We start from the raw sequence: 23717 nt of genomic DNA on the forward strand, positions 1-23717 counted from the left end.
TGAGACTACTTGACCTTGTAAGTTGCAGTTCTGGATGCTCACAGGTCGTATTTACAGCGGTTACAAGCTGCTTAATGATTACTTTGTGTCTTTTTTCTCTCTCTCTCTCATGTTTGTTCATCTCTTGTGCCAACTTTGTACTCTGTTTCCCTCTCTGTATCTTGTTCCTTATTTCTGTTCTTCTCATGCTTTCCCCTGTTACTTTTGTAGGCGTTCACATGGCACATTAGCATCGACCACATGAATTCATTGGAATTCATGTATGCATTTGAAACCACGCTAGGTTTTTTTTTTTTCAGATTGATTTTTCTTGACCAAGGCTCGGTTCTCTTCTTTCACAGACAACTCTTTAAAAAAAATACTTTCTTTGTATCTTATATCCCTCCTTGTTTCTCCTTTCATTCCAGAGAGGTGAACTGCTTTCTGGAGCAGTCGTGAATCTATACGGAAAGAGGGGCACATCACATGGGAGTGTGTGACTGCGTGTGTGAGGGTGTGTGTTCAGGCCTCCTGCCGTCGCCCGCTCTTCCCGGACAGGCATGGCGGGGGGCAGAGAGCACGGCTCCCGGACGCAGAGGCCGTGGTCGGTGTACCGGGCGAACACGTTCGAGCTGTCCAGCGAGATGATTGGCTTGGCTCTCGCAGGTGAGGGACGGTTGATTCTAGAGTCTGGTGCAAAAGCTAAAGATAAACTTGTCGTGTAAACCTTAGGTAACATAAATATACACAAAATGTTCATCTTAAGTTCATTTTTATGGTCAGTAAAAAAGATTTGTCAAGCTGAATATTATGAAGTTGTTGTATGAATTGGGAAAAAAGGATTCACATGCAATTAAATTGAGTATAAACCTAATTAAATAAGATAAAAATAAGTAAAATAAATGTGTCAAATGCATAAAAAACATCAAATACATCATTTAAATTTAATTCAATAACACATATTGGAGACGCAAAGTCTAAAAACAGCCTGCCATTAATGTTGGCCACTTGCAGCACCGCTAAAACTAAAATTACACACTCAGCAGTTACCACCCTCACACACACACACACACACACACACACACACACACACACACACACACTCTGCTGGCAGTGTATTACACTTGTGTGGGAGCCAACAGCCTCTTCAACCACAGTTGCCCTGAATCCGGCCATAACGAGGCCTGAGTGCTACTCATCATCTGTCAACATTTCACAACGAGGATCATTTCACATTACTGTTACTTAAAGCTCTTGTTGTTGTTCTCGGAGTCTAATGTTTTGGTGACTTGTCACTTGTGTTCCAGGAAACAGTCAGGACCCAGATGAACCTGTGCTGGAGTTCAGCGTGGGTGAGTCACGCTTGCATTACTGTATTTAGCTGATGCTTTCATCCGGGGCGACTTGGACTGATCAATAATTTACTGCTCGTTCATTTAATTCATCATTTCCTATCTTTCAGTAGAATCATCATCATGATGAAATGAGGGTAGCGAGTAACAACACGCTGTTCTGTTAAAATTGGTTACGAGACAGTCAGTGAAATGATGAGTGTTTCCAAAACAGCTACATGGGTTTCAGATTGCCTGTTTGCCTCTTGGCTCGTTCAGTATTGACCTCAAAACTCTGTGTGTGTGTGTGTGTGTTGGTTTGTGTGTGTGTATGTGTTGTCTTGGCCAGCCTGCACAGACCTGGTGACTCCTGCAATGGATCGAAAACCCAACAGCTTTGTAGCAGTGAGCTGCACGACACCGCCTCAGGCCTTCTGGACCAAACACGCCCAGACTGAAGTCATAGAGGTGAGACTCCTCACACACACACACACACACACACACACACACAAAATTTGTCTTCTATCTTAAGTGAAATAGCTTCTGTCTTGTGATGGGAGACGTTAGCTGGTCACCATAAATCACACTTGACTTCATAAAATCATGATAAGTGATCAAAGAGAAGTTTTTTTTAATAACATTTGTGACCTTTGTCAACAGGGCACCAGTAACCCCATCTTCCTCAGCAGCATCGCCTTCTTCCAGGAGTCCAACATCAACCAGCAGACGCAGGTTAAACTGGCCGTCTACGACGTCAAGGACCGCTCCCAGGGCACGGTATGATGTCTCAGGATTTCATTGTCCAACTCCATCCTTGTCTGTGTTTTTTTTTTCTCTTCGTTCCCGTTAAGAACCAAAAGAAGAAGAAATATCTGTATATGTACATCAGTGTAAACAGTCGTCTGCCTCTCTGTCTCTCTAGATGTATATGTTAGGTTCAGCACTTTTTCCTGTAAAGGAGATGTTGCAGGACAAGAACCACAAATTACAGCTGGAACTGAGGTAACACACACACACACAACACACACTCTGTCAGTACAGCAGCGTGTCACATGATCACACATGATTTTAAACTCCTTTAAAAGAAATCTGAGATGTGTTGTAGCTGCTTAGTTACGTACAGATTACCGAGGTTGTAATGTTTAGGCTGCTGTAGATCATTCGGCTGTTTAGTCACTAATGAACATTTATTTTCCTTGTTGACACATTTGCATTGTAACAACCTGCCTGTAAGAAATGTTGGTTTATATTTGTGCTTCACAAAATGAAGTATCAGTCCATTAATCCACCAGCCACCACAACATCACACCAACGCAGTCCCACAGGGAGGACCAGGAGCAGTTAGATAATCTAAACCACTTTATTTTTAAATAAAACTGAAAGCGAGTGCACCTGGAAACTATAAGCAGCGGACAGTTTGGTAATAATTTTACAGTTTGCCTTCATTTTATCTCCCAGATAAGTTTGGCTCATCATCTGATTGCTTGTATTTCTTAACCTCTCTGACTTCTTTTTAGCGATGTTGCTGCGTTATCACGTCTCAGCAATTACCTCGGTGACCTTGTCACACTTGGTGGTTCATTCAAAGTAGTTCGGAAGTGAATAAATCAGCAATAAACTACCTCACCAAAAAAAAAAAAAAAAAGTTCCTCCAATATTTCTTTGAATGGACAGATCAGCGGAGAACAAGCGGGTGGGGGACATCACTGTGGCTGCGTGGCAGATGGAGGAGAGAGCAGATCAGAGGATGGCGGTCGGTCGCCTGCCAGACAGCATCAATGGCCGGGTAGGGAGGAACTGGGAGATTTAATTTCTGTATTTTGGAGGATCTGGTGTATAAATATAAGGAACCAAGCACCATAACTGGTTTTAATGTGATGTTTAATGTGAGTTAATTTGAAATAATCTAGTTTTCTTCGGCTCAACACTGAGATAAAGTAACTGCCCTGAGTCACAGAAACATATTTGATTTGGATGTTTTCAATAAGAGATTAATTTATGGCAATAGGCTCTGAATATTGTTTTAATGTGTGAATCAAGACCAAATGATACATTATAATTCTATCATTTTAAGATTTTTGTAGCAATGATTGAGATTTCCAGCAGTTTCTGAAATAATGTGGATGAAAGATGTGTTTCATGTGTAAGTCTGAGCCTTCCTGTTTGTCGGGGTGTATGCATAGTGCTGTATAATTTCAACAGAAGTCACTTCAGCTGCTTTATGTCATTATAAACATGTCACACACCCTCACATGTTAACACGGTAGTAAAATGGCTCATCACAGTGGATTTGGGTTGGTGTAGGAGCGCTGTTAGTGTGGTGTAGGTGAGTGTAGGTTTAAAAGAGTGGACAGATACAGCAGATGGAGGTGGTTGTTGCTGACTGGCTGTGTAACACCAGTGTGTGTGTGTGTGTGTGTGTGTGTGTGTGTGTGTCATGTAGACGGTGCTGCCTGTTGACGAAAGCCTGACAGAGTCGATGGGAGTCAGAATCAAGTACGCCTCGCTATGCAAAGACACACTGCTGCGGTCAGGTATGACAGCTTTTAATTCTCAGGTACATCTCACCTTCATGCATCTGTTTCCTTCCTCTTCTTTGTCCTTGTGTCTGCATATCTTAAAAAGTCATAAATGTGTTAGATCTGGATGAAATTTAGCAGAGTGGAATACCTGTGTTGGCTATGAAAAAGACTAATTTCCTCTAAAGATCCCACACCAAAGTTTGCAGAATTATTAAGTGATAAAGCTTTGAGTCTTTTCAGTTTTTTTATTGTTGTCCCCAGTGAAAAATTTATTCTATATATTTAATATGACATTTTGTAATACATGTATGTAGATGCCAAATAAATCATGAACGTCGAGGACCACAAAAATTAAGTCAACTGGTAGATGAAACATCTTAAAGAACATGTGTAATTAAGTCAAATATCTTTTCTCCTCATATATATTTAAATAAAATCACAATGTCATTATCATAGAAAGAGACAAAGAGTAAAACAGATCAACAACATCCTTACAGCAACATAATCCCATAATGTCCAAACAATGAGGAAATAAAAAAGTAAATTTATATTACACATGTTTTACTAGAGATGTGTCAAAAGCAAAGTGCAGTGTGAAAAAAAAAAAAAAATTGAGATACTTGCATACACATAAACTTAAAATAGATATAAATATCGCATTAAGCAACAGCTAATCATGCAGGGTTTCTCTTCTTTATAGCTGTCTGAAGTGTACAGACACATCTGGGAAGCTCTTAACTTCCATAAAGCTTCTATATGTTTCCTAAACTGAACCTGAACCTTTCGCTCTTCAGCCGTCCACCATTTTTTTTCTGTCTTCCCTCTCGTTTTTTTCTCCTTTCTTCCCATCCTCCATCTCTCTTCCCCGCATGGCTCCATGTTTACTGATACATCAGATCCCGAATCTCATTATCAAGTAGAAATATATCGATTGTCACCGCTGGGTGGGAAAGGATCTGTTTACTTCAGGGATAGATCGCTGTTCCAAAAATAATACACATGAAATGTCTATAAAATAACGTTTGTACAGTAAGAGAAGGAAGAAAACTACAAAGAAAAATTCAAATCAATCTAATTAAAAACTAACTGAAGATTTTATTAAACTAGAACAAGATCATAGAAGCTGTCTAATCGAATCAATAATAATCTAATCCAGGCTAATAAAATTTTCTGTGGCTTCAGTGTTTGGAGGCACGATGTCCAGGATGTACCGCTTCCCTACGACTGATGGGAACCACCTACGGGTGCTGGAGCAGATGGCCGAGAGCGTCCTGTCTCTGAACATTCCCAGACAGTTTGTCAAACTCCTGCTGGAGGAGGACGCAGCCAGGTACAAGCACGCATTTACATTTCTAACGTTTAGCTTCGCCTCTTCTTCCAGTCAAATTAGAATGGATGTTCAAGTTATTGTGACCCTTCAAAAACCCTGGCAACGCTATATCTCAAAATTAAGAAACACCGGATTTACTTAATCTGGGAAAGGCCGGCAAATTAGCTCTATTTAGCTAGTTTTACACTATTTGTTTATGTGATTATAGTATAGGCTGGTGTGAAAGGCAGTAGTGGGTGGCAAATGTCTTGTCATCTGACATTTTATAGTGAATTTTTAAGTATCTAGTATGGAGCTACAATTATTTTTTTGATAATCGAGTTATTATTTCAAGCAAAAATGCTTGATATGATGAAGAATTTTTCCCATCATAGTAAATAAAATAATTTTGGGATTTTGCTGCTGGGAAAAAGCAAAACATTTGATGACGTCACTTTGAGCTCTTGAAATGTTTTCACTGGCATTCACAGGCATTTTTTGGTGTTTAATGATTCACCAAACAACTCATTCATTGAGAAAATTATCGGCAGATTAATCGATAATATAAATAATTGTTAGTTGCAGCTCTAATCTAGTATGTACTCTTCTTCAAAGATATTTGATACAAGCAAACAAAATGGCCTCTTTAACCATCTCAGCAGCTTGTAGATTGTAGATGACCAAATAAAGTATTTTATGCACTACATTTCTTCTCCTCAGTAATGCTGTTTTTCCTATTTTTACTTTCTCTCTCTGCAGGGTGTGTGAACTGGAGGAGCTGGGAGAGTTATCCCCCTGTTGGGAGAACTTGAGGCGACAGATTGTCTCTCAGTACCAGACCATAATACTCGCATACCAGGAAACACTGTCTGACCTCAGTGACTACAGAGGTTAGTGTCTGCAGAGGTTGGCTTCTTGTCGTTTGATAAAACAGTAAAACTGTCAGGTTAAAATGGGCTACCACAAAGTTCCCCTGCTCATCTCTCTCTCTTTCTCTCTCTCTTTCTCTCTCTGCACTTCAGGTCCATCATTCAAAGCCAGTAACCTGAAGGCAGAGAGGAAGCTGGAGTTCATGCCAACCAACCTACATGTACAGAGGATGAGGGTGCAGGATGAGCTGGGCTTCGGTGAGACATTGCCAACTGCTATAAGGACTCACATAAACAGCCACACATATAAAACAGCACACTTTTATTGTCACTGTTCAATTTCAGACATTTTTTTAGCAGCATTTTAGCTGAGGGTTCTGTTCATTTCTGTTCATGCTCACAACATTTCCCTCTCCAGAGCACACCTATGACGTAATAACAATCGGAGCTCCAGCTGCTCACTGCCAGGGGTTTAAAAACAGTGGGCTGAGGAAACTCATCCAGAAGTTTGAGGAGGCAAAGAAACAGTAAGTAAAGAGGGGATGGGCTTGGAAAAAAGTGAGTTATAACCGTATAAAAATGACCCTTAAATAGGAACATAAAAGCCAAAAAATGCATTTGCATGCTCAGTCACAGTGATATAATTTTATTTGTTGCATCATTCATCGTTTTACTGGTATTGTTTCAAATCGTTCAAATTCAATTGATCCAATTGAAATAATTTTGCGTGAAAGTTTTTATCTACTTTGATTTGGCTGCCCTTTAGTCATTTTTATATTAAATTAATGCATTGTTTCTTCAACTGTCGCGTTATTTCTGCAGTTCAGTATTATGGCTTCCTCTTAATTTTGTTTTTGTTACTTTTTTGATCAGCATATATGAGGAGGGATGGTGAGTTATTGCACTGCTTTGCTTGTTTTCATTTGTATGTACACGGTTTGCCTCTCACTGCCTTGCACCACCACAAAAAGATACGTTCACTGTTTTTTGTCAATGTACAAGAGTAAGTTTAATGACTTTCATGCATGGCAGATGAATGGGTGAGTAGGTAGGAGATGTTGCTCACATAAGACATCACGCAGCTAATGTTAACAGCAACACCTGATGCATTGGTATTAATATTATTCTGTTTGAAAGTAACCAAAATATGTGTTGTTCTAAACTGAGCACAATGATGTGTGAAAACTAGGCATTTTATAACACAGTACACCAAGTTTGTTGAGTACTGCTCATTTTTTAAAATTCAGTCAAATAAAAACAAATCTTCAATTGGAAATACTTTAAAACTAGTGTTAAATCATTGATAATGATTCTCTGATTCCCATACCAAATTATCTGAATTTTTAAAATGAGCAGTATTACCTTCAGATCTGTTTATTAAAGTCAGTTTCATGTTGTCTTTGTGTTTATACCTGTAGCATTTTCCTGAACCACTGATTAGGACCGTTGTTAAGAACAGGCATGTGCATGCAAATGCTATGTCTATGTCTCTAAATGTTTCAAATATATTTGAAAGACATTCCTAAAAATTGAATGAGAAACACCAAGCAACAACTCTTCCCCTTGATGAACATCTAACATTTTGAAATAGACCTTACAGGCTTCATGAGCCAACAGTCAACTTTTTATGTTATGAAGATATAAGAGAGTGTCATCAGCATACAGTCACATACAGGCATGCTGCTAAGACCATGTCTTTGCCTTTTGCAGCAGCGCCCTGTCCAGCTCACAGTCCATCGTCTACATACCCCAGGACATCGTCCGAGCCAAAGAGATCATCGCCCACATCAATACACTGAAGACTCAGGTCAGCTATTACGCCGAGAGGCTTTCCAGAGCCGCCAAGGACCGGTCCGCCAGCGGACTAGAGAGGACGCTTGCCATTCTGGCTGATAAGGTATTTTCATTTATTCGCATGTTGTTTTGGGTTGACATTCCTCATCAGATACCTAATAATACACTATCCCTCTCCCTCTCAGACTCGTCAACTGGTGACAGTATGTGACTGTAAGCTGCTGGCTTCAGCCATTCAGGCCCTGAACGCAGCACGACCTGAGTACATCGCCTCCAAAGCGTCTCCCTCAGCCGACTCAGAACAAGTAGTCCTCCGTAACGACCAGGACACGCTACTAGCCAAGTGGAGCGGTAGCAACAGCCGATCCTCGCTGCATGTAGACTGGCATGAAGAGGAGTGGGTAAGTTCATGATAGTCAGGAATCACCAAAACAAACTGAATGGCTCTTATTGAGCAGCAGCTCAAATTTTATTATATCAGTCTCTCAAAAATACAGCTTTAATGAATGGCATGACTAATCAAGATGTAACTCACTGTCTATGCTGAGGATTAAATTCCCAGTCAGCCATTTCACAGACTCTCTAATAAAAAACATGTCAAGATGCAAGTTACTTCATATTTTCCTGTTTTTTACACTATAAGCTACCCATACTGTATGTTGACATTGCTGTAAATATGACAGAATTAGTCCAAACCAGCCTCTGGATCCCCTGGCAGCTGAAAAGTTTATAGTTATGTAACAAAGTGCTACATTTCCTTTGATTACATAAATCTTTGTTAAGTAAATTTGCGGCTTGCTCCCTGATTTGCATACTGATGTGATTCATCTCCTCTCTTGAGCATCTTCTCTCTCGTCTGTTTCAAATGTGATTCCCTGCTGTAATTTCTGTAGTCACTCTTTAACCTTTGTTTTAATTTGGTCCATTGAATTTTCATGTCTAAGCTGTGTTGCATGTTTCTTTGCCTACATAATACAAAACTTATTACAACTCAGCATATACAAAAAAAGAAAATTTAGCACATTCAACGTTTGTTTGCCTCTCTCTGTCTCTCTACTTTCTAGGAGAAGGTGTGGGTGAATGTGGATAAGTCTCTGGAGTGCATCATCCAGCGTGTTGACAAGCTGCTTCAAAAGGAGAGGAGACCCAGTGTCAGCAGTCAGGACAGCACTCAGACTGACCTGCAGGCCAGCGGCAGTAAGAAAGGTAACGCAGACTCACACACACACACAGAATACACTTCTGTCACTGCCATTCAGTGAAGTAATACCTTGGCTTTTTTACTTTCAAGGGTACAAATGTGACTTTTTTCATGCAAAAACCTTTTTTTCAGAAGTGAAACCTCTGTTTTACATCAGTCAACTACATTTTTTTATTATTTTGTTTCCTCCTTGCAGATTTAATTTGTTTTAATGTGTTTTAGTATTTTTGCTAAACCCCTTAACACAGAAAAGGCAAATACAATTTTTGACTGAAAAGGGGAAAATTGCAATGCACAACATATAAAATTCTGTTTTCACAGGCATTTATTGTGATGTAAATGTTTGCATAGTTAATCATAGTAATCAAATATAATTAATCTGACAGCATGCATCAAAAAAAAATAGTATGAAAACTGAAGTTAAGATCTAATAAAAAAATGAAATTAAATCCACTAGAATAAAAAATGTACATTGCCTTGTATGGCTGTGAAAAGGTGAAGGAAAAAGACGAGCTTTCTGGATCAACCCAGGAAGTATATCACAGGAATCTGCACCACCACCATCATCATCATCATCATCCTCATCATCACCTCCTCTGCCATCCTCATCACCACCTCCACCATCATCCTCATCCGCTTTGCCCGCCCTCTCCTCTGCACGTCCTCCCAGCCCTGAACAAGGTTTATCATTTTTTCTTCTTCTGCTTCTTCTGTAGCCCCTCTCCTCCTGTTTCTATTTTATGATCAGTTTTCTTTTTATTGCGTCATTTTATTTAGTTCAGGAGACTCGAATTACAGCTTCAACATTGTTAAGTGACCAATGGCGCTCGTTATGTTGGTCCCTTAAAAAGTCTCCCTTTTGTTTTTTAAGTCACCATAAACTTATTTTCCTTCACCTCATCTGCAGTTTTCTAAAAAAGAAGGCAGGTATTTTTAAATAGCTCATCTTTATCTATTGTGGAAAAACATGTCAAATGTTTTAAGATTTTGTTTTGTTGGTGTCTTTATGGTCTGTCCAGAGTGCATAAGGTTGCAGCATTACTGTATCTGTGAGCAGAAAATTAAAAACAGGCTTTTCTCTCCAGCTTTGCCAGTGCAAGTTCTGCTCTTTCTGCTTAAAAGCTTAATGCAGCCAATCCGTCTACCAGTGGTTGTATCTGAGATTTTGTGCATAGTATGTATGTTATACTGGACCAGGGTCAAATGTCTATTAAACAACTTATACATAGATACATATGCATACATATGGCAGCTGCAGTTCTCCAAGTTCAGGATTGTGGCATTATGGTGAGCGACATGCACAAAACTATTATTTTTGTTGTCTCTGCTGTGCCCTGCAATCAGTCACCATCAACATTTGATTGACTGACTGAGTTGCTGACAAAAAATAGCCTCATGTAGGCAAAGCTGTTTAATTAAAGGACAAAAAATGCTTTGTTTAATCTTAGCATTATCTCATTGTTACTGCAATTTAAGGACAAATAGATAAGATTAAAAGATATGGTCAGATGCTAAAAAAAGCCACCACTGATCATTCGAGACAAACTTTTTTATAATTAATGGTGAAAGGTTTTAATAGGTCTTTTACCCTGGTCTGCAGTGTTTTTCTATGTGTGTCTCTGCTGCCCTGTGTGGCTTATAGCGCCCGCTAATCATGCATGTTGCACCTCCATCCCCTCCTCCAGATGGAAGCCCCGGCGCTGAGGAGGCGTACCCAGGTAAGAGCTGCCTCCCCATCCATGCCTCTCTCCCTCCTCTCCCCAACTATCCAGGACTCTGGTTCAACAGTAGATATTTAATGAAAGTATGAGATTTAGAGAGAGATTAAGCCTTCTTTTCAAATAATGGAGTTTTCTTCAACTTGGCCTTTGAGTTTGACTTTGTGCATGTGAGTTTCAGGTATTTTCTAAAACTATATCTGCTTCACTTCTATTTATTTGATTGGCATATATGCTACATATATTTATTTTTACGCCATTCCTCTTTATTAAAGACTAACTTAACATGCCATTTTACTTTGAACTTATCACCATCACATATAAAAAAACTTGGTTCAAACCCAGGCGCCTATGAGAGGGTTTAGAGGACAGAATTATTTGATTTTCTGTGGGAAAAGGCAAAGATTAACAGTTGCAATAAATCAATAAATCATCACTCACAATATGATTTCCCCTAAGAGAATCTTAATGTTTTCATTTGTCATTTTTAAAATGATTTGTTAGAAGTTGTAGCTACTTTGTATTTGCGGAAAATGACCGGTTGGTAAATATGGGATAAACTCATAAGCCTTTTTCCTGCAAGTGACTGTAAAGAAGTAGATAAAAGTTGCAAATATGACGCACCATGTCCTGAATCTTCAGTAAACTACAATCTTCTTATCAGCGCTTCTGCTTTCCCTGTCGCCTCTCTGTTCCGTCTGTTTTCTGTTTCTGTCTCAACAATTTAAATTTTTAAATTCACTTTCAAAGTGACATAAATGGAACCTAATCTCACTCTAACTGAGCTAATGTTAGATTGTTTTGTGTGGGGATGAGTGATGCAGAAGAGGAACGAATTTCAATTGTGTGCTCGTGTTATTTTGTCCAACCTCTGTCATGTGATTGTTTATATCTGCACTGTAAATGTCTGTACGTGTGTTTCCCAGGCGAGTGGAGCGAGGCCTTGTACCCTCTCCTCACCACGCTCACTGAGTGCGTTGCCATGATGAGCGACAAGGCCAAAAAGTCCATGGTCTTCCTGCTGATGCAGGACAGCGCCCCGACGATAGCCATGGACCTGTCGCTGCAGTACCGCCGCGACGTCGTCTTCTGCCAGACGGTCAGCTCGCTCGCACGCACACTTGCATTATTTAAGTGACATTTACTCAGACATGCTTGCTCTCATACTCACCCTCTCACATTTACATACAGTTATATTTTAGGCATTTAACTAATGCACTTGTCATGACTCACAGTGAGGGAATCACTAAATATTACAGACATGTGGAGTGCGAAGGTCCAGCGGTGACTGCTCTACAGTATTTATTATTAAATGCTTGTGTAAAGGTGAGGAGAAAGGCAAGAAAACAGGTTCAAATAATAGAAGAAAGCGAGACAGAAAAGGAGAAAGGATTTCTTCACCCTCAGACCTACACACTCCTACTCTCCTGTGTTGCCTGGCGCAAACCTGAGAGACATTTCAGTTCTTTGGGCCAAAGTTATAATAAAGGATTTGCGCCCAGAGGTCGTCCAGGTGGTTTATCTTTTCTTACAACTTGATATTTTTACAGCATCCCTTTGTTGTAGTTTTGGCAAGTGTTCTTATCAGTTACAATAACAGTTATATTTACTCACCAGGTGCATTGCAGATATCTTGTACATGGGATCTCCGTAGTCTCGGTTTTACAACAACGTAGAGTTATGACCACATAGCAGATTAATCAAATCCATTAATCTCAGTTATCTAAACTACAGCTGCAACTATGATTATTTTTATTATTGATAAATCTGCAGATTATTTTCATGATTAATCATTTGGTCAAAAAAACACCAGAAAATTGAGAAAAAGTTTCATCAGAACATCCTGAAGTTCAAACCGACATCCTCGAATGTCTTATTGTATTAATTTAAACACCCCAAAATCCAAAATATTAAATTTACAGTAATGTAAGACCAAGAGAAGCAACAATATCTCACACCTGAAAGCCGTGAGCCAGCAAATATATTTCATTTTTGCTTGAAAAATGACTAAACCGATTATTGGATTATCAAAATATTTGCATGTATTAATTTTCTGTCAATCAGCATTTGCAGCTCTAATCAAAACCATGTTTTAGAAACCTTGTTAAAAGCATAAAGTCAATTATATTCGTCTATTGAATTGCTACTTGTTAGTTGAACCAACATATTCTGTCCCTTAATCTGGATTTACAGCATACTTTGGTGTTAAAGGATGAGAATAACAACCTGCTGCTTGTGTTTCTGATTCCAGTGAAGATTGTTGATGGTGAGGAAGAACATTAAGGAAGAAGAGAAAATCTCACTGTTCTTCTCCTATTCAAAAGTATTAGAGCTGCAACGATTAGTCCATTAATTGATTAGTCAATTGACAGAAAATTAATAGCCAATTATTTTGATAATCATTTTGAATCATTTATTATCTTTCTATGACAGTAAACTGAATATATTTGGGTTGTGGACTGTTTGTTTGATATTTGAGGTTGCTTTCTGACATTTTATTGACCATAAATCGATTAATCGAGAAAATAATGGACAGATTAATCAATCATGAAAATAATCATTAGTTGTTGGAGCCCTTAGAAATATACACCTACCAAAACATTTCCACTGTATACCTTTCTTCCTGATGCAATTGCTGCTTCTGTCAAAGTGAATGACAGCAGGTAACTGCAGCTGTTAATAACTGAGTGACAAACCCTCCTGTTCACAAAGGAAACAAGGCAAATCATCCTAATGTCACTCAAGTGTTTGTCTAAACTGATATACGGTATCCAAACTGTTCATAACAACTACTTGACCAAAAAGATGTTGCTGATCTGTATTCAGCAACGTCACTACATCAAGAATCTGACAGCTTATAATTTACATTTTCAGCTTGTTGTATAAAACACGTCATATAATGATAAAACTCTCCGGTAGACACACACACAATGAACTGCACAGGATTTCCTTTACACACATGGATGCACAGAAACCAATGTAATGCATCCATTTACATAATCTCATCAGCAGCCAAGCTTTACTGTCTCTAAATATAAACCATATGTTGATTTGAATTACACTGCATGGTATGGATATTTTTTTTAAATGGCACTTGTGTAATTGCTTGCTTTCATTCTACTGATGTATATTGATATTATACAACAAATGACAACCTGGTTGAGGGATTTCATGATAGTTTAAGTGTCTTATTACATTTAGAGATAATTTAACTGTCCATCAGCTATATTAAAGGACAGTGAAATATAGCGGGGTCTGCTGAAAGGGGAGGCAGCAACACTGGATCGAAGAAATGTCTTTTCTTTACAACATCTAAAATCTTGAAAACAGATACTATATTTGACTTGTATCATGTAAATATATAAAAGAATTTGCATTAACATCTGAAAAGTATATTACAGTTTCTACCAGTGCTGTTAAATTAAACTGATATTGTACTTTTTTTAGTGCTTGATACAAGATTAAAATGACTTTTCTGGATGCTGGTTAGTAATTTGGTTAATTACACACTCACCAGCCTCAGAGGATCAAAAGCAGCCCCTCCTTTTGTGAACTGATGTTAATGCTGAAGCTGATGTGTGTTGCAGCTCACCGCTCTCATCTGCGGCTTCATTATCAAACTGAGGAACTGTCTCCGTGACAACGGATTCCTCCGGCAGCTTTACACCATCGGCCTGCTGGCTCAGTTTGAGTCCCTGCTCAGCACCTACGGTACAAACACACACACACACACACACACACACACACACACACACACACACACACACACACACACACGCCACAGGTTCTTACATATGCATGAGTCTTTTGTTTTTCTCTATTAGGTGCTTATTGATTGCGTGTGTGTGTGTGTGTGTGTGTGTTTTAGGAGAGGAGCTGGCCATGTTGGAGGACATGAGTGTCGGCATCATGGATCTACGTAATGTCACATTTAAGGTAGGAGGAAACTTTAATAACACCCATGAAGACACTGCAGCCACAAACTTGTTATAGTCCTTATTTATTTATTTATTTATTATTTATTTTATATTAAAATAGGGTTTGCAAATAAACTATTTTTCAGTATGATTTTTCTCGTCATAGTTTCTTGTCATTTTTGTTTCTGACATTTATAAACTTTGGTCCTTTTGGTACCTGAATTTATATTCTTTATTAAGAAGATAATTACAATCTTATTTGCTATTTTCATAATAAAATATTTATTTACAAAGTATTAAAGAAGCAGAAACTGCTCTCTCATAGATTTTAATCACTGTATTTGTCTGCTTATTATCTAAAACATCCTTTTTTTATTTAATATTTAAAAAAGTATTTGTATCAGTCAGTAATGTCTCAAAGTGACAATATATACGATTATGTGTGAAATGATGAAGAGATACAAGCACCAACATAAAATGGACGTTAAAAACTGAAGCTGTTGTACGTACAGGATGTGCAGCAGCAGAACTTGCTCAGATATCACAGGTTGAGAATTATTAAAAGCTTTTAAAAGTCTGTGAACGTCCACTCATCTTTAAGGTCACCCAGGCCACCGGCAGCTCTGCTCCCGACATGTTGCCGATCATCACAGGGAACCGGGACGGCTTCAACGTCCGCATCCCCCTGCCGGGAACCATGTTTGATGCGTTGCCGCGGGAGATCCAGAGCGGCATGCTGCTGAGGGTTCAGCCGGTGCACTTCAACGTCGGCATCAACGAACAACAAACGCTGGCTGAGAAGTGAGTGAGTAGGAGGAGAGAAGACGAGTTTTATGATGTGTGAGATACAATCACAGAGAAGTTTGAACAGCCTCGGGTCAGTCAGTGTATATCTGAAAACACCGGTACAGAGACATAAACAAAATATACTTTGAAGATTTTGTGCGTGACGGGTGAATTTGGGCTGGTTTACCGTTTTATGTAAAAGAAACTTGTGTGTTTTTCAGGTTTGGAGACACATCCCTCCAGGAGATCATTAACTTGGAAAGTCTGGCGAGGCTAAATTCATATTTCGAACAGTTCAAAGAAGTCTTGCCTGAGGACTGTAAGTACAAAAGTATATTAGAGTTCAGCAATAACAACAGGGCAATGAAATATGTTTTACAGTTTCTACAGTAGCAAAACTACTTTTTTTGGCAGTTTTTGAACTTAAAACATCAGTTAGACATCTTTTAAGATCTAAAAGAGCAAACACAGTTTTGTGTTGTGTATACAGCAATAAACTGGCGCCAATAAATATAACTGTTCCTGTATTACTACTTTAATTACTTCTACTTCTCTTCATCGGTTTCTTCTTTGTTTTTCCTTCTCTCTGTGCTCTTCTCTCTCATTTTTTGATGCACTTCTCCCTTTTTTTTTTTTTATGCCTCACCTACATTTCCTCCTCCTCCCCAGGCCTCCCGAGGTCTCGTTCTCAGACTTGTCTTCCTGAGCTGCTGAGGTTTCTCGGGCAGAACGTCCACGCCAGGAAAAACAAGAACGTGGACATCCTCTGGCAGGCTGCCGAGGTGAAGTTTCTGTTTTATTGGACATCAAACAGTTAGCAGAATTTCATCTGACATCTGACATAATCTCTCTGGTTTCCAGCGGAAATTCTGAATCATTTTGACACAAGTTAACGTTTCTTCCCTCCCGATCTCAGATCTGTCGCCGGCTGAACGGGGTTCGTTTCACCAGCTGCAAAAGCGCCAAAGACCGCACGGCCATGTCGGTGACCCTGGAGCAATGTCTGATCCTGCAGCACGAACACGGCATGGCTCCACAGGTCTTCACGCAGGCCCTCGACTGTATGCGCAGGTAGGACGCCCTCACAGTGCACGAGTACACGAATGAAAAACACACCACTAAAAATCATACCTGGGCAAAAAAACCTACACCAACTTTGATTCATATTATTAGAACATAGTATATAGAAACTAAGATCAGGATATGGAAAATGAAATTCAAATACATGTAGGATTGTTCCCTTTTGCCCAAGTGTGATTTGAAACTGGTACGTTTGCCTGCTTCCTCTGTGAAACACATTGGAACCTGATCTGGAGTTGCTGGTTCATCTCAAGTGGGATACTTGAATATTTTGAAATTCAGTTGGTTACTTACTTCACCAGACTCTTGTCACATTGTCTTTTTTCTGCTCCTGATTTTTGATGTATCTATTACTGACCTTCGTCCAATTTGAAAACATTTTTCATCATAAATGTGACAAAAATCTCGAGAGGGAAAGTACCTAACTGATATTCAAGTGAGAGGATCCCCCTTCACTCATGTGTTTTGGGTGCTTGTTTGTCTGTCTGAGTCTATTCTGTCCGTATGTCCTTGTGTCTTCATTGTATTTTTCTTTCTGTCTGTCCAAAGTTAGCCTACGCTGTTTCAGAGTTGCTAACCAGCTGACAGAGTATTTTTCCTTTATTTGTAATACCGGAACACTTTGCCCACCACCACCGTTACTTTTCCTTTTGATCGCTCCTTCTCGTTTTCCTCTCCTTCATTCTCTTCCAAATAATGTCAGCATGTTGAGAGGAGATAGAGAGATTTAGTTTGCCTCTACAATGCAGGCAAGTCAGAGTTTTGGTTTTAAAGCAATCTCACAGTGCTTGTAAACACTTTAAAGATTTAAAGGGTTGATTCATCCAAATTCTTAAAAAAAAAAAAACCTAGTGTATTTTCTTGCTTATGCAGATAGCTTCGGTTTAATTTGTCCCAAGTTTTCAAATATGCAGAAGATTTAAATACACGTCCTTGATGTTGCAACTAAGGAAAAATAACAAACTGAATGTCAGCATCTGAAAACTGCACATTTCCTCAAAAAGTGATGTCCAAAATGTTCTTGAAATACATTTTGTAGACACAATTACAGAAGCAACCGACGTAATAAAAGACAGGAGACACAGTGACAGATTGCTGAAGTTGTGTGGGGAATTTATATTCCCAAACACATCATGATTGATATTGATCGACACTGTTACCGCTCCCTGCAAATGCGATTTTGTTCTAGAGGACAAAAGTCCTTTCAGGTCTCAGAAATGAGCCAGTGCTGCTGCAGAATATGAGTCTACACTCCAGTGTTTGTATCTTTTTGTGTCAAAAAAAAGTTATGTGTTGAAAGTGGAGTTTTATGTGACTTTATGTTGTAAATAGTTTGTTGTTAAGCCCATGTAAAAGATGTAATCACACCTGTCTCGCTGTACCTGTGCTCAATAAAGTTGCACCTCCCACAGATACTCGCATGATACAGTGTTTCTTCACCTTTTCCTCCCCCTTTTTTCCTCTCCTTACATCTCTCCACTTTCTTCCCCTCTTTCTCATCAGCCGACGAGCATGAAAATAGCTTTTGATCATTTTTAGGGTTTGGTTTATGTCCCTTTGGAATGAGTTTGAGCTGTGACGCATGCTAAGAAGACGCTTGGAGATACCGCCCCTCTCCAAATGTCCCCTTCACTACCCTAACCTCTCCTTCATATTGAGTCCATCCATACTGAGTTGTTGAAAATAAATGAAAGAATACACCCTTAAAATACATTTTGAAGTCTCACTGTGTGTTAAATATTCTAAGAAACTTTAATTTTGTTAGCATTTCTTATCGCAACAGACAAGCTCTGCTAACAGTTAGCTAGCTTTCCTGTTAGCTTGCAAAATGTAAACTTTTCTTTGCACATATTTGATATATCTGATGGGGAATAACATGATGCAAATTACGTAAAAAATTCAATTCATTATTTAACTTTAAGGGGTGTTTTTTTTGTGCATTCTAGTGTTGGTTTTCATTTGAAACCAAGACTTTTTTTTCCCGCCATTTTTTCCTCCCTCCGTCTTCTTCACCCCATGTCTTAGAATATATAAACATGGAGAGCCATTGCTGTATTTTCTTATCTTCTTTCCTTTTCTGAAAAGACGTCTTTCTTAATTTTCTCTTTTTTCCTCTCTTCTCTTTCTCTTTTTCCTCTTCCTCTGTTTCCTGTGTGTTTGACTTTGTCACAATTTCTGTTCGTATGATTGGTTCATTTTTGCGGGACTTTTGTTATTCATTTCCATTTGTTGTGACTTCAATATGATTTTTCTTTCATTGGAACATTGTTTTTATTTTTCTGTTACACCATGGAAACCCATATCTATCATCATGGTTGTGCCTTTTTCATTGTCGATGTGGTTTGTCGCTGATGTTACCTGTTAATTTGCTGTGTCACCTCTGTGCGTGCATGGGTACATGCCATCTCTTTATTTCGGCATTGTTGCGACACGCTGCTCCTTCCCCTGGAATCTCCCTCCCTTCCTCTCCTTCCCTTCTTCTTTTATTCTTTCCTTCTCACTGCCCTTCTCCTTTACTTTATTTGTTCTTTCCCTCTTCTCCACCTGCCTTTTATTTCTCTATCCTGTGTTCTTTTACTTCCCTTCACTCCTCCCCCAAACTCTCCATTATCCCTTCCACCTCTGTGCTTTTTCTAATCTCTCCTCCACCGACTTATCCACCTTTCCCTTCCTCCAACCTTTTTTTTCTTGCTTCATCGCTCTTCCCTCTCCTGCTCTTCTTTCTCTTCCTCCCACCCTCCACAACTCGGCAGCATTGGGACGAGGGAGGGAGTAATCCAGAAGAACCTGAGCGGCTTGCTGCCGGTGCGTGACTTCCGGATGGACCCCAGCCTCCTGTACTCGCTGCCCCTGCTGGCCCTCAGCCCAAATCTCCTGGTGGTGTGGATCTTCCTCAGTGTGGCCTATTTCCTGGCCAAGCTCCGCTGCAGCTGAACAGCCACAAGCAGCTCGTTGGGAGTGACTGACTGAATGCAAAACATAGAGCTCGTCTTATGGGGAGGGGTGGGAATACTCCACACGGACTCCCGAGGGGGTTTCTGAAACTGTGCCACTGTCCTGTGAGTGTGTTTGAAATGCTACTCTAGAGCATGCACACACTGTCCAACCCTTTCTAAGGGCTTTACACAACTGATGCCCCATTGATGCCCTTTTTCTGGTTCATTTTGTTTTGTTTAGGGACACTTTCCACTTTCTTCTTCCTATTTCCAGCTTGGAGAAACTGGTTGGCAAGCCTGCAAACGTGCCAATACAGATATGATGAATTACTTTTTGAGGCTTCAGTTCTGCCTTTATATGACATCCATGCTAAGCCTGCTAAATCTGAATACACAGCTTACGTATTTGTAAAAAAAAGAAAACATGAATCCACCCCATCCATACTGTAAATGCCAGTACGATAAGAAAATGGCTAAATCTGCTCTTCTATCATGTCCATAACTGATCCACTTAATGAGATCAGTATCAGCACCGATATGGATCCAGTGCATCAGATCAGAGCATCCCTACTATTATGTGAAAAACCCATGTTTAGTTTAGACAGAAGTAGAGAGAAAAAGATAAAAACACAGACAGCCTAGTGTGGACTCACTCTGAGTCATAACAGTTGCCAACAGTTGTATCCCACATCTGCTATCAGCATGCGTCTGTTGACTGAACACAGATCAAAATCTTCATATCTATTCGAGATGTTGAAAAGAGTCTCAACGGTTACAACAGGCAGCATAGACAGGATCTCTCTCTGCACATGTGGTTCACAGTCAGCTGATGAATTAGATGAATGGTATCAGACAGTGCAATCCAAAAGTGGATTTTGGCATGTCACACATTTTTAGTGGATAATGCCCTCTACTGGACAGATGTTGCTCAGTGTGATTATCAGTGAGTTCTCTGCCTTATTCTGACAGCAGAATATAGTATATAGTTTGTATATTTGTGGACCTAAAGCCAGAGATTACACCTGAGTTGTGAATATGTATAAAAATGAGCAGATGATGTATAAATCATGCTTTATGGAAAGAGTTATTGTTGATAGTAGTTATTATAAAGGGGATTAATTTATAATTTAAGCTTTGCACAAACGGTCGGCTTGTTTCATTTGTGCAATACATTTAGCTTGTTCGATTTATCATTGTCTTCCACGTGCTTTTGCACTTACCTTACAAGCTAAAGTGAAGGAATAAAAAGCTTTTATTTATTGCCAAAATTAAGCAGACATTCTTTAGTTTATATATATTTTTTCAGGCAGTATTTGCTCATTATGTTTCTTTAGATCTTCCTGCTTTTCTAGACGGTAGGAGGAGATTGTTAGCGTCTTCTTCAACTTGTGCACTTTCCAGCAGATTCTCACTGACTCTGTTTACATGAAGCCTAATATATCCATTATGAGTAAAATGATCCAAACAGTAGACTTTATTTGGTCATTTTAACAGACAGTATTAGTTTTAAAAATGACAGAATAATAAAAATAATTAATCAAACTACAGTGGATACGTTTTAGGACTAAAGTATTTGAAAACGTATTTGTATGTGTATGTTTGCACACTCAGAGACAAATGAACTGAAGTCAAATAAACATATCAACCCAACTAAAATGATTATACCAGGTCAAATTTACAGAAAATATAAACACATTTAAAGTCTTTTCTTTCCTCTGCTGCTGCAGACAAGAAGTGCCAGCACCCCGAAGTATTTGTCCTAAAGACAACATGCACGTCTGATTTCCTGAAGATAACAGAAACAACTTACATTTTCTTGTAAGTTGCAGCCCAAACAGTTATCTGTTAACTAAGGCTGTTCATAGTTAAAAGGAGGTTTTAATGCGACACCTGCAACATAATGTAAACATTTTTCTTGTGACTCTTGTGTTAGAAGAGGAGACGACTGAATTTTATCATCAGGGTGTCCTTGTCAAGTTTGAAGGTCCCATATGGAGCCGTTTTTACAATGTGACTGAAAACACATTTTTCAGATACCCTTTGGCTGTTCTAGTCCGGCTGAGGTGTTATTTATGGTTTCAGTTCATTTATTAAGGCAGTGACATGATGTAGTCAGTGCTTTTTTATACTTTTCACCCACCGAGCGTTTGCTTTCACCTGCCTTGAAGGCGGGTGAACACATTAATTGGTCCCGGTGTGCCGGACCTGATAAGTCGATCTCTGAACAGTAACAGTAGTTCAACCTGTATCTGCTCTTCAGCTTTCATGCCAATGCAGTGAAGATTAGCTCTGTCTCGCCAATTGACAAAGTTGAGTCTTTTTTTTTTATTTAAGATGCAGTTTCTACAGGAATTGGCTAATTTTGGAATGTATGATGTAGGATATTCAGGGGAAATGTGTTTGATTATGCAGTGTGGTACCATAGGTTCTGCACCCTATAGAGCATTTATCTGTACCTGTCGACACTCAGACGTTGAAGTTATAGTTGTAACTAGATACTCAGAGACAAACTGGTACAGTTAGCAGCCATTGCAGTTTATATTAGCTTTAGAGAGTGAAGGAACTGAATTTTCAGCTGTTGGATGAATGAATGAGGAATGTATCCATGCTTGTGCCAAATGCTTCAGTCAGGTTTTTGTCAGGTGAATCCAGTTGTGGAGGATCTGTCTTTGTAAAGAGATTAAGCCAGGATCAATGTGATGTCTATAAATCAGTCCACTTCCACATCCTAGACACAAGAGTAAAAAAAACACTAAATATGTGTCAAGTTTCTCTTGTTTGAAGAATTTTCAAGTGACTTTATCACAAAGCAATTTGACGTTATGTCGCCCCAACTTCATCTTATTGAAGGAAAGAGATTTTAAGAAGCTTTTGCTTACAAATCACGTACTTCCCATTTAGTTTCCTTGAAAGAGTGGTGTCATGTTGTGATGGTGTAAACCCACAGTTACTTCATGTGTGCTTGTGTTTGTGTATCGCAGAATAATTTTGAAAGTTAGCAATACAACCGCGCTCAGTCATTTCTCTCGCTACTATTAGCATCAATACTATTTAAACCCTGATATCAGCCCAAGCACAAAGTCAAAGTTCTCATAATACTAAAATACTGTTCCCTGTATTTTTTTTGGTAATATGAGTATAGAGTGCAGGTTTTTCTTCTATGATCTGGTGACAAAATACTAACTTGAAGTGGAAGATGTGTTAAGAAACCAAGAGTCCTCAGGTTGCTTAACACATTGGAAATCTGCATTGTAAAAATCAATAGCTCAGCCTGTGTAGCTGAATGGAAACATCAGTCACCTCCCAGGAGCTCTGAGGCTCCTTCTCATTAAGATCGACCCAGTAAGGAAATGGATCAGACCGAAATAGCTTCCTTTGGGATTATCATACTCTGATGACCCCTAAACACTCAAGATCCATGTGGTCCCACATACTTAATGCACTCTGTTGAAGCCTAAACTAGAAGGGAACTCCTTATTCTCTGATCAGTTTAATAAATACTCAGACACATTGATTCTCTTTGGATTCTTGCAGGATTTATTGATAAGTAGAAACACATATTTGTTGATTTTTGTTTACATTTGTTGTGTATTTATTGTAGCTTAGTGCACTCAAAGCTGAGAGGAGGCGCGCTGTAGTACACAACAAGAGTTTCTGAAGTATAATGTATAATGTGGAGATGTGTCTGACTGTGTTGTGCTTTCTATTTAAAGGAATAGTTTGACGTTTGGAGGGAAATTCTTGCCAAGAGTTAGATGAGAAGATCTGAGGAATATGTTGCTTGAGCCTGCAGCTGGTTAGCTTAGCCAAGAATGCACATAACCCTCCAAACAGCAAATTGTCATTTTTACATAAAGGTTTTTATATGGATTAAACAAACTAGATATATTGTTTATTTGTGAGCTTTAGCGTTGCTGGAATGTGGTTTTGTTAACGTTTGCTAGCTGTCCCCCCCCATTTCCAGTCTTTGTGCTAAGCTACGCTAAGCTAACCGGCTAGCTTCAGCTACATATTTAACAAACAGCCACGTGAGTGATATCAATTTTCTCGTCTAGCTCGCAGCAAGAAAGAAAATAAGTATATTTCCCAAAATGTTAGTTATTATTCACTACTTGTTATGTTTTTTACTATTTCCTTTAGGAATATTGTGTGTTTTGTTGCTGTTGATGCTCCTGTTTAGAACTACCTCTGTCAGACAGAAGTTACACTATATGTTGAATTTAGAGTTTATCTAAAAGTAGTAAAGAATAATATATTTAATATACATAAATACAT

General features: G+C 39.0%; 1 protein-coding gene across 7 annotated transcripts in view; it reads left to right on the forward strand.

The window, feature by feature from the left end:
• The window catches only part of LOC137176781 (inositol polyphosphate-4-phosphatase type I A-like), a 50936-nt gene that overhangs the window by 22184 nt on the left and 5035 nt on the right, over window positions 1-23717 (forward strand). For 4 of the 7 annotated variants that reach the window (XM_067582700.1, XM_067582704.1, XM_067582701.1 and 1 more), the window contains 24 exons: window positions 408-645; window positions 1287-1331; window positions 1660-1778; window positions 1971-2087; window positions 2233-2312; window positions 2985-3096; window positions 3754-3844; window positions 5015-5162; window positions 5901-6031; window positions 6164-6268; window positions 6429-6537; window positions 6884-6901; window positions 7721-7907; window positions 7990-8205; window positions 8869-9010; window positions 9501-9686; window positions 10691-10723; window positions 11650-11822; window positions 14311-14434; window positions 14592-14659; window positions 15242-15441; window positions 15648-15745; window positions 16096-16208; window positions 16343-16497. In XM_067582700.1, coding sequence (XP_067438801.1) covers window positions 540-645; window positions 1287-1331; window positions 1660-1778; window positions 1971-2087; window positions 2233-2312; window positions 2985-3096; window positions 3754-3844; window positions 5015-5162; window positions 5901-6031; window positions 6164-6268; window positions 6429-6537; window positions 6884-6901; window positions 7721-7907; window positions 7990-8205; window positions 8869-9010; window positions 9501-9686; window positions 10691-10723; window positions 11650-11822; window positions 14311-14434; window positions 14592-14659; window positions 15242-15441; window positions 15648-15745; window positions 16096-16208; window positions 16343-16497 — 2876 coding nt within the window. In that variant the 5' untranslated portion in view covers window positions 408-539. The remainder of the gene's footprint in view (window positions 1-407; window positions 646-1286; window positions 1332-1659; window positions 1779-1970; window positions 2088-2232; window positions 2313-2984; window positions 3097-3753; window positions 3845-5014; window positions 5163-5900; window positions 6032-6163; window positions 6269-6428; window positions 6538-6883; window positions 6902-7720; window positions 7908-7989; window positions 8206-8868; window positions 9011-9500; window positions 9687-10690; window positions 10724-11649; window positions 11823-14310; window positions 14435-14591; window positions 14660-15241; window positions 15442-15647; window positions 15746-16095; window positions 16209-16342; window positions 16498-23717) is intronic. The other 3 variants (XM_067582706.1, XM_067582707.1, XM_067582705.1) reach the window with 3 other exon arrangements.

Source organism: Thunnus thynnus, chromosome 24 (assembly GCF_963924715.1).
Source record: "Thunnus thynnus chromosome 24, fThuThy2.1, whole genome shotgun sequence".
Classification (NCBI taxonomy): domain Eukaryota; kingdom Metazoa; phylum Chordata; class Actinopteri; order Scombriformes; family Scombridae; genus Thunnus; species Thunnus thynnus.